Source organism: Argopecten irradians, chromosome 1 (genome assembly GCF_041381155.1).
Source record: "Argopecten irradians isolate NY chromosome 1, Ai_NY, whole genome shotgun sequence".
Lineage (NCBI taxonomy): Eukaryota > Metazoa > Mollusca > Bivalvia > Pectinida > Pectinidae > Argopecten > Argopecten irradians.
The window spans coordinates 39,292,289-39,303,822 of NC_091134.1; the positions used below are offsets into that span (position 1 = coordinate 39,292,289).

General features: G+C 37.2%; 1 protein-coding gene across 2 annotated transcripts; it reads right to left on the reverse strand.

Moving 5' to 3' along the window:
- Positions 1 to 609: 609 nt before the first annotated feature.
- Positions 610 to 11,528, reverse strand: LOC138327474 (uncharacterized). Of its 2 annotated transcripts, none has more exons than XM_069273602.1 (8): positions 11,374 to 11,528; positions 10,142 to 10,388; positions 9,469 to 9,798; positions 9,096 to 9,198; positions 8,844 to 8,968; positions 4,665 to 4,806; positions 4,399 to 4,438; positions 610 to 3,924 (listed from the first exon to the last, which is right to left on the reverse strand). In XM_069273602.1, the coding sequence occupies exons 1-8, from the start codon at positions 11,403 to 11,405 to the stop codon at positions 3,834 to 3,836; spliced, it is 1,110 nt and encodes a 369-aa protein (XP_069129703.1). In that variant the 5' UTR covers positions 11,406 to 11,528; the 3' UTR covers positions 610 to 3,833. The 2 variants fall into 2 exon arrangements, with proteins under 2 accessions (XP_069129703.1, XP_069129696.1); XM_069273595.1 differs by having other exon boundaries at positions 9,096 to 9,201.
- Positions 11,529 to 11,534: the final 6 nt, after the last annotated feature.

Consider the following 11,534-nt stretch of genomic DNA (forward strand, 5'->3'; position numbering starts at 1 on the left):
TATGATAAATATCAATTTAAAAAGGAAATAAACTCTTGTATAATAAGTTATAGAATAAAAAAAATGGTTAGATAACATCGGAATGTGGGAAAACAAGAAGGTCGGCGTACCTATCGAACAAAGAAGAAATTTAAATATGTGTTCAGGTTGTATACTTCCGGATCGAATGACTTGTGGGGAACTTTTGTAATACCAGATTTTTTATCGATGCAACAAAAACATCCGGGTTCACTAATTCGACAGCTCTACTTCCTGTGACAATGGTGCTAGTCGTTACAGCAAGATCGAAGCTGCGTCAAGGGTCACACATGCCGCACTGAAGATTCATTATTTCAAATTTGCCTTCATAACGATTAACCGATTTCTTATTTTGAAACCAGCAGATTGATAACAGCTACGGGAATTATTTTGGAAATCGTATTTAAGAATTTCATCACCCATATTAAAATGATTTTTATATGAAATAATTCATAGCTAATGGCTTCAAGTAATGCTTTCTCATTCAACGCTGGGTCCAGCTGCTCTTTACTTAACCAAAAACAGGCAAATTGCAAACCAAAGTGAATTAACATAAAAGCCAGTTAAAACGAAAAAGGGAAAACGAAAGAAAAGATCTACAGAATTTTTATATCAATAACAAATGAAGCAAATGCTAGCTTACCGGTACAAAAACAGTGTACATGTGGACGAGCTGTGACCTGTATCATATGGAACAACTTAAGTTTCGCAAGTTAGCAAAATGTTAGGCCTACAGTTGATGTATACGCGCCTTTACGTCCTTATTGATTTATATATTTAACTGACCGCATATATTCTCCTCGTAATCTAGAGAATATTGGTTAATATATTCTGTATAGAGTACAATGAATCAGCTGTTTATTGCTTAAAGTCACTGCGTACTAAAGGAATTACACTCGACCTGATATAGAAAACGAGTGGTGACGTCACATGTTGTCGACATTATAGGGACTATCCCAGTGGGAGGATGAAGGTCACCCGATGTAAACAAACATAAACGCGTGATAAACTATACACTACTGTGTGTGTGTTTGTAATATTATCACCGTTAATGATTAAATCACGATACTGGAATTTCATTAATGGAATATTTTGTGTACTTTGTTTTAAAAACTCGTGAAGCATGTCTATATGCATGACGATCGATATTGGGATTTTTGTTATTACGATCTTGACAACTGCGAATACCATATAATATGGACATTTATACACATGGGTCTAATGTAATGTAAGTATACAATTAACTTTCCACATGCCTATACACATGTATTAATTTCATCAGTATGATAGCATTATCATAAATGTATAAAGAATATAGACATCGTACTTCGACCACCAGATATGTACTTGTATCAAATGTACCCGATGAACCCGGAGCCTACGTCACAAACCATAAACAAGATCAGGGTCACAAATCGGAGGTATTTAAAGATTCTACTCTATCAGATATTCGGCCTTGATACACGTATGTTTTCGTTTGCCCCGAGAAAGGACGCAATTGTGTGGGTGGGGTCACACCCACGTACCACGTGTAACCGGAGTCAATTGTTTTCTTTCAGATAATTTGGTAGCGGCTATACAAAAATAAGAGTCAAAAGATTAAGTATAATGTTGAATGAGATGCACTCAACCTACAAATGGACATGTCAGTTCAAGGAAATTCGGTTCTGGTTATTCAACAATTTGATAATTCTATCGTTGCATTATAAAAAGCTTTAGAGTGCAGTTCATCCTATGAAGTGTTTTTGTTATTGAATGGGCCTCAACTTTGTACCTATGTGTACCCCCCACACACGCTGATAACGAAGACTGACACTGAGCAGATACAGTGACATCTAATCATGGTTTATATAATGTCTGAAGTCTCAGATCTTAAAGTAAATTATTTCAAACGAATCAGGTTCTCAAATATGCTAGTGCAGAAATAAGGGAGTGTTTCCTCCGAGAACCCAACGACCCTTTGTAAAAAGAGGATAACGTAAATAAATGAAAAGGTGAACAGGTATGTTCTAGGTGACCTTACCCCCGCACGTAACTTTATGTCTACACCAAATGCTTGTGCCACAGGCACCTGGCTCTATAGAAATTTTTCTTTATACATATAAATATGTTAGTATTGTGTCATATTACATATGTATGTAAAGAAAAATGCCGATAGAGCCAAGTGCCTGTGCTTGTGCTATAATTCAAAGAACATTGGTTTCAAAATATGCTAATGAATAGTTAAGTCAATCAACTAGAACCCTAAATCTCGCAACTCCCCTCTATTTTAATAGAATTACTAGGCTATGGTCAACCGAAATATCATTACACTAACATTGTGATATTCTCAAAGTTATGAGTCCAGTACCCTGGTATAATGATCTTGGACCAATTACCTGATATATCAATCCAGTCACCACGTAAGTTTAATGCAAATTGCACGACATCTCTAAATTGCACCACAAATGGTAACTACTAAACAAGCACCACTTATGGCGCGGTTGGTTTATAAAACAGAAGAGGCATCACATATGGTGTGGTCGGGTTACCGCTAAGCAAACACCATTTGTGGTGCGGTTGGTTTATAGGGCACTAAACACTAGGCAGATTCCAATAATGCAGTGCCACCAACGCGGTCACTTACAAATTAGTGCATGACGGTTATGGCACCAAACGGTTGTAGCAAATATCCCGATGAAACAATCTCACTTCTTCGGTCATAAACAAATGGTCCTTAAGATTATCCTGCCACTTTATGTTATTGCTGCTTCATATGCATGTACGAATCTTTGTTTTTGAATACCTTTTTACACTACTGTACACAAAGCGAGGTGCCTATAGAGTCATTTACGTCCTTGGTAAATGCGTTTTACTTTTTTTTTAAACAGAAGTCATAATTTTGCGTTTTTGTCCAAATGTCACCTGTTTACTGCATATGAATTACTGCCATAATAGATTTCAAACCACAATCACGATACCAGGCTAATTATCCTAGCCACTACCCGTGCCTCCGACAGTTGAGGTGGCGAGCTCTCATAGATAGAGGTGTCACTTTATCACTTACCAACCAAACGAGGCTAATTACATTTGGATTCTATGTACTTTTGTGGCTCCATATCGACAGTTTCTCAGTACAGACAGGGTAGGGGGTCACACTAATGACAACTCTGGACCACAGGGACTAGGCAAGCAGTCCTAACACGATTAATAGTTCTTCTTTTTATAGTTGGGGGTTGGTGACAAGTTCCTGTGATTAGGAAAAGCAATAGTCTGGAATAAGCATCTTGAAGAGAAGACAAATAATCGTTTTAGATTCTGCTTATATGATATCTAGGCAGATAATTCACTTCTATGTGCTAAGAACTTTGATTCTTCTAACGATGAACGAGTAAACAAGAAACATGATTACACATCAGAATCATAATTTCTTACATAATTTCTATTTTCAAAGTCTTAGGCCTTTGGTTTTGTAAAACAAAATCCGTGGTGTCAGAAGGGAGAGCACTCGAGTACAAGGTATTATGCAATGCCCATGGCATAGTTTTACTTGTAACGACAATTCACGAGGGCGCAATTTAAAATATAAAATCGTTCATTATTGCACTTTAAGTTTCCGATCCCATTTTTCCTGTACCCAAGAAGCATGCTTTTAATCTGAATTCCATATAGAATGAATGATACGCTCACAACGTCCTGAAAGCAACAAAGTATATTACGTTGTGTCAGATGAGGCTATCCATACACAAAAGGTCGTGTGCATTTTTCTACATAAAGGAAGAGCATGGTCGCCGATTTCAAAGTGTGAAACTGGGGACGAAGGGCTTGGTCAGGATTCATGTGTGGAACTCTGGGCGAAGTAACACAGCTCCTACAGCACAAGATTTCGACAAGATCTTGAGTAGCAATCTTCTCCTTTCATCCTCACTAAAGATAGAAAAATAAACTGTCAGAAACTGGAACCATGTCGGAATGAATTCAATTGGCTCCTTGTGAATGAAATATTTTACATGCATGGGGATGTAGATAATATATGTTTAACTAACGCTGTGAGGTATAGTATAATTACTGGTCTTCATAACTGGAGTATCGAGGATGACAAATCGCTTGTGTAAACTTTTTCTGAGTTGTTTATAATATGTAGGAGAGTAATAATTTGAAGTTAGGGATCAAAGGTCACATGATTATAAGAAGGCCAAAATTTTATCGCAAAAGCGTGTCATGAAATATTTCACAAAGGTCATGGCACATCACACGAACAAAATTCAGCGAAACATCAGGGGCACAAAACAGGAATTTATTGGTACTGTACTTGTCATATTCAGGTATAATAAAAAGACCCGCTCTAGCTCATAGAGATAGGAATACTGTATTAACTGTACTTAAAACACTACTACTTACTCTTGTATGGATTTGTCCACCGTTAACATTGTCCTCGAAGCTAGAAAGAAAAAGTCGCTAAATTACATGTACGAAAAGTGAGATTTTAATAAAATAGATATCTGTTGACAGATACGATGTTTGCACGACAGATTATAGACAGAAACTCGAATTGATGCATATGATTTTGTCGCCTTGATTACTAATGATCGACAATCATCACTTGGTTCCATCAGACATTGATTGTCCAAGCCCTATATACAAATGTATTTTGATTTCATACAGACCGTCAGACAGATCCACATTGTTTATGATAGGAGACAAAGGACTGCCCGGTACTTCTTGACTGCTGGACAGTCGGGACGATTTTCGGACAGGCGATCCCAGTGATGGATCCAGTGATGGGTCCTTTTCTACTGGTGTCGACGACTGAAATATTATAATGATAATGCATTATTAATACTTTAGATAGCTCCACTAACAATATGTATTATAAAGCAAAATACAACTAATACTTGGAATAGGACATAGTTATTTTAGCTATTTTCTTCGGATTTATACAGAGGCATCTAACGTATGGAATAAATACATTATTAGTTTAACATTATTATTAGAATAACAGTTGATTACTAGTGTTTAAAGATGCTCCACCGCTGACAAATGGCATTTTTTCGCTATCAAAAACAGGAGCAGACGAATTAGATTTTTTTTTCAGTTACAAAAGTTACTTACTTTACACCATTACAAGTTTGAGCTTCTAATTTTATTTCAAGACAAAAATATTGAAAATAATTAATTGTATCCCGAAAAAAATCCGTGGCACTATGTCCTATATGGAATGAAGTATTGATTGCGCATGCATCAAAAGCAAAATAAATGATTTCATATTTATTTTTTGTGTTAATTTGACATATATATACACGATTAAACACCAATTATTGTTAGATTGATGAATATCATTCATGCTCTGTCGACGGTGGAGCATCTTTAACTGTGAACAGTCCGTAGAGAACCTTTAACTTTGGAGAAACTATGAGGCAGATACCTTGAAAGCTACTTAGACCAAGGTCGTGACGGAGACAAAATTGCAATACAGAAAATAGGCTGCTGATTTCGTTCTCGCGCTGTCACTCTTTGCTTGGCGCATTGTCGCTCTTCCATGTTGCACTGTTACTCCTTCGCATGACGGGTTCGCCAATGCCACAGTGCGACATGGTCGAAATCAGCCACAATAGTCATGCATGTTCAAAACATGTTCTTTCGAAGCCAATCTTTCCCCACTCTCATGTAATAAATGAGTATTTTATGGAGTGGGCGAAGATGGGTTACGAAACGAACATGTTTTGAACAATGCAAGACTAAGAAATGGCTTTTTGTCAGACCCATGGATGATAAGGAGTTAATACAGAAGTTAAAAGAGCTGCAAAAGGCATACGCAATCCTGAGAAAAGAGTTAAAAAAGTTGAAAGAAAGTCTCACACAATTTAATAAATGAAAGGATCGATAGAAAGAGCAAAACGTGATTGGTATAGGGCACCACTGAGAAGATATCAGAATGACATTGCCGGGACTGTTTCATCAAGGAAATAGAGTAGTTACTTGATCTATGAGGTTAGAAACAAGACCAAAAAACGGACAACGATGCAAAGCCATTGATAAGACGTCAAGACAATTAAACAGTAAACTACAAAATGACACCAGAATAGTTTGGATGTGACTATGAAATGACACCAGAAGAGATGTGTTGGTTGTGACTGTAAAATTGCACCAGAAGAGGTAGAATGTGACTATGAAATGACACCAGAAGAGGTGAGATGTGACAATAAATTGTCACCAGAAGAGATGGGATGTGACTATAAAATGTCACCAGAAGAGATGGAATAAAGTGTACATGTCGGAGACATCGTAATGCTTATCTCGTATATATTTGAAATCATTACAATGCAATAAAACATGCTCCATTGTGAGAGGATAATCACATGCATGGCATGTAGGAGGATCATCCCCACTTAGGAATGTGTAAATGTGCGTCCAGTTCGGAGCCGAGAGAGAACAACTTCCTCTCTGCGGTCTCTCCGACTGAAACGTTTAGGATTAAGTGTAGGTTGTATTTTAAACAGTTTATTGTTTGTTTCGGAAGACCACCTTTGTTGCCAATGGTGTTTAATGGCTGACTGAATTGAAGGTTTGATGTCGGTGTAAGGTAGTTTCAAATCTGTTTGTGATAGGCGAAGTGCAGTCTTAGCTGCTTTATTGGCCTTTTCATTCCCACTTATACCCACATGGCTGGGAATCCAGAGATAAGTAATTTGAGTTTTAGAAGATAATCGAAATGTTCAGATCAAAAGATGCCGCAACACTATCGCCATCTTTTGAGCCGTCAGTGTAGATCTGAACATGATCAGGGAAAGCCCTAATGCACTCCCGAAAGGAGGATTTGTGTTCTTCGGGTAATGCACTGGACTTTGCCCTCTCATGTAGAGATAAATTGATATCAGGTGTCTGAATGAGCCATTGTGGTACATCCGACACGGTGTACTCGTCAATGGTGTCGAAATTTGTATTTGATTCCTGCAAAATTTTGAAATTCTGATGCCAAATGTTGGTATGAGCTTTTGATTTTGTGTCAATATTTCTTGATGTTGTGGGTTAAACACAAGATTAAATGCAGGGTTTTCAGGATTAGATTTGAGTTGAGCAGCATACTGTAAGGATAATTTCTTTCGTCGATCGGCTCATTAGCTTCCACATGGAGACTCTTCACAGGTGTTGTTCGAAAAGCTCCAAGTGCAAGACGCAGTCCATAATTCTGGATTGGGTCAAGCATCTGTTGATAGGAGCTGCGAGCCGATCCATAGACAATCGAGCCGTAGTCAAGTTTTGATTTAATAAGTGAAGCATTTCACGGTCTGCAACCCAATCAGAATGGGAAAGAATACGTAGAATGTTCAGCGCCTTCGAGCACTTATCCTTCAGATGTTTGATATGTGGAACAAAGGGTAGTTTCGATTCAAATATTAGTCCAGGAAATTTATTTTGTTCAACAATCATTGTGTGGTTTTCGTTTTTGACAGAAGTGCATGCAGACAATTTTTGGTCTTGAAAATTTAAAGCCATTTTCGTCAGCCCAATTTAGTAATTTGGCTTAACATTGTTGTAGTTGTCGTTCTATAGTGTAGATCAAGAAATCATCAACAAATAGAGACCCTTCTGTAGATTAGCCAAGGCATTTGGTTATGCTGAACTCTGAATAAGTTGAACCCGTTCGAACTTTGAAATGCCTGTCAGATATGAAATTTGAAATAAACTTTGGCAAATCACTACGTATACCGATATCATGGAGATCGTTCATGATTCAATATTGCTAAGTTGTGTCGTATGCCTTTTCCAGGTCAAAGAATACGGCCACAAGATGTTCTTTCTTGGCAAAGGCTTCCCGTATAAATGTTTCTAGCCTAACTAAGTGATCTACCGTTCCCCTGCGGTTTCTAAAGCCACTTTGCAAAGGACTTAAAATACCAAACTAATCTAGTATTTATCTTACGTTCTAGAGTTTTACAAATGCAGCTCGTCAATGAAATAGGACGATAGTTAGTAGCATCCTTCCCGGCTTCGGAAGGGGTATGATAGTACATGTAGATTCCTTCCAAGACTCGGGAATTTTGCCAGAAGAATAAACTTGGTTAAATATAGTTAAAAGACATTTTAGTGAAGAGCCTGGTAATTGTTTTAAAAACATATATGGAATTTCGTCTGGTCCAGCTGCCGAATCCTTTGATTTCTCGAATTTTTTGGAAGATTTTTGACGGATGAATTTTTAGCAAACTTTTTGGCAAAGGCGTGAGCTATTTCGGATTTTGAAGAAAATATTTTATTTCTGTTAATGAGGTGGGAGGATGGTGTTGTTTTTCTTTTCCCACTGATTTTATCAATCATTTCCAAAACTTCGAAGATGTATTTGAAATTTTTTTTTGACGTACTCTTTCCAAGTACTTTTCTTATCGGATATGACAGACCTTCGAGCTTTTGCTCTCCAAAATTTTAAAATTGTTATAGTTGAGACGGTTGCCGAAGCCAAGTACCGTTTTAGAGCTGCATTTCTACCAGATCTATTGATAAATGAATAATTTGATAGAAGGAACTTTGTAGGTTTTGGCACGGATTTTGGTATGGTTTTTGTAGCGATAGAAGCGGTTGCTTCTGTGAAAATTTTAATGGGTTCAAAAATGTATCCTCGATGAGCTCCTCTGCGCACAAGCTTTTAAATTGAACCCAGTCTGCCTTATGTAGATTACAATGAGGAATCGGCTCTTCAAGTTTTGGTGACCCTATGTTTTTTAGTATAATTAGAAAGTGGTCGCTCCCACAAAGAGATGTGATTGTAAAATGACTCCAGACAGAGGAGGTGGGATGTGACCATAAAATAACGCCAGAAGAGGTGGGATGTAAGTATAAAATGGCGTTACCTGACTAGCGATGACAGCCGTGTTGACTATGTATCTGACGTGAGTCTGCTGCTCTGACATCAAACCGTGTAGGAAATTCCCCATTTCGTTTAGTTTACTGTCTATCTGTCCACGGAAGAACTTACCTGCAAAGTAATGAGTTTATAACCAGAGTAAACATTGTCAGCTGCATGTAATTTACTTAACAAGTTAAGAGAGGTTTTACTCAAGTCAATTGCAACCATCTGAGATACAAACGAGTAGTGTACTCACCGAAATGATATATGAGGTCATCAATTTTGTTGTTTCCGTGCTGACATATATCTGCTTCAGCATCTGACCAGTCGATAGGGAAATTGCTCCATGAACTACCGACCTGCTTGTAAAATTAATACACTTGCACAATTCATTGCCAATTGAATAACAAACATTTCAACGATGCATGGAACGACACTCTCTAAAAGAATGGGGAAAAGTCCCTTGGTCTTGTTTACAGAATGTATTTTGAATTGTGTCAATAATGTCAATTGTAAATGAAAATAATTTGGGGAAGTTCTATATATCATAGCTAATATTCATTATGAAACATAACATTTCTATTAGTTATTCACCCATCGTATTTCTGTTTTATGAGTTACATGTATACCTCGTTTTCTGTGGGGCAGCTGCTGCTGGTGCTGTGGCCAGAAAAACCCTGATCTCTCTCATTTTCGGATTCGTTTGAAAATTGACCATGATCATGAGCAAAATGGTCCATTCCATAACTAGTTTGTGAGTTGCTAGCTTGAACCAGTCTGTCTGTCTGTTCAGATTCCATCCCTATAATGTTTTGTTTATCGGCACAGTTTTCTTCACTGTGATGGAGATTGGATACTCCATGACAACTAACGCCTGTTTCAAAATGACCAGTTGTCGTATTTCCGTATGCTCTCTTTGAACTAGCATTTCCTGGTAGTAGTTCTTGGGATTGTTCAAGCTATAAATAAACAAAATAAATATAATATACCCTTTTAATTGTGTAAAATCGGAAAGCAAATTAATAATGATAATGTACGACCATTACAGATCGATTTGCAAATAATATACGTAGTGATTTTAGATGGAGTCAAACGCTAGTGACCATGTAGAGCATCCCGCCACTGTTAAAAAGACAATGAACAGTGGATTACATATGCACCAAAACCACTGTTATATAATCTTTCTTAAAACAAAACGCGTGTGTCTGTGCATCATTTTCTGCCCCAGAGGTACCAGATTTCATTCCCGGTCTGGTTGAACATACTATAATGACAAGGATAACTGCGAATTAGTAAACTCACCAACGAAGACAATTCATATACCATATTTCCCGTTGTTGTAAGAAGATAATTTTGTGGAATTCTTCTATTTTTGTCTGTAGAACCTGATGTGAAACCAGGATCTCGACTTCGACGTCTAACACGTGGATTGGAATGAGTATCTGGTGAAGTTACAGGTGGAGTGAAAACGGGACCATTCGGTTGAAATGCTTCAGATCCTAAACTGGCTTCTAACCCCATTTCATCTGATGGTATTTCTTGCAAGATGCTACAAGTTAATAAACAATTGTAATTTGCTATTTTAAGATTCTTAACTTATGTCATAAATCATTTAATTCAATTTCGACAAATTAGGTAGGTCTATTAAAGATGCTCCACCGCCGACAGAGCATAAATGATATTTATTGTTTGAACAATAATTGGTGTTTAATCATGTATATATGTGCCTAATTAACACAAAAAATAAAATAGAATAATGTATTTCACCTTTGGTGCATGCGCAATCATTACTTCATTCCATATAGGATATAGTGCTACGGATTTTTTTCGGGATGCAATTAATTATTTTTCATATTTTTAAGTAAAATTAGAAGTTCAAACTTTTCAATGGTGGTAATGGTGTAAAGTAAGTAATTTTTTTAACTGAAGAAAACTACTAAATCGTCTGCTTTTTTTATAGTGAAAAAAAAAATTCGTCGGCGGTGGAGCATCTTTAAGTAATAAAACAGAATTTAGTAAATATTTTGATGCCTAGTATGGACTAATCCTAAGGGTTCTGATGTTAATAATGGCGGTATCTCCTCTGTCTATAGCAAGGTCATTAGAATGTTCCGACTTCTCACCAGTAGACAGTAGTAACATCAGAACCCTTTTGATCAAGTATGGGCCATCCTCGATACTACAGTGGTCATTTACTGACGTTATACCCACCCTGGAATATGTCATAGCAAAATTGAATGCAACAGAAACATGTACATGTAATTCATCCAAAAGAATCGAATAACCGTACGCTGCTAGGCCTACTGCTGCTGTTCTCTCTCTAGAGTCTCTCTCTGTAATCTTCTCAGAAAGACTCAGCATATCTGTTATTAGTCAGTGTTTTCTACTGAACTACATTCAGTCTTACTATAAGAGAGTCCAGGGTGGATATAAGGTCAGCGTTAGTTACTCCTGGAGTATTTTCATTCGACTTAAGAGGATGAGTACGGGCATGATGAAGAGTTCGTGTAACACTTTTCGTCCTTCTACTGTACCTTTTGATTTCTTTGTCATTTGCAATCGGCATCGCTCCAAACGAAAGTTAAACGTGTGTTAAAACAGTAGCGTATGTGTTTAAACCATTTGGCGGCTTCAAACTTTTGTGAGGAAATGACAACTTGGCGTTAAAAAGGCGCTTGGAAAAGGATCGATATAG

What these genes read in the sequence shown, in the direction of transcription:
- LOC138327474 (XM_069273595.1), bottom strand. Translation starts at nt 11,405, where the DNA reads ATGCCGATTGCAAATGACAAAGAAATCAAAAG. An exon ending in AATGACAAAGAAATCAAAAG is followed by an intron (nt 10,389 to 11,373) that starts GTACAGTAGAAG and finishes ATTAACTTGTAG; the next exon opens with CATCTTGCAAGAAATACCAT. An exon ending in GCTGCCCCACAGAAAACGAG is followed by an intron (nt 9,202 to 9,468) that starts GTATACATGTAA and finishes TAATTTTACAAG; the next exon opens with CAGGTCGGTAGTTCATGGAG.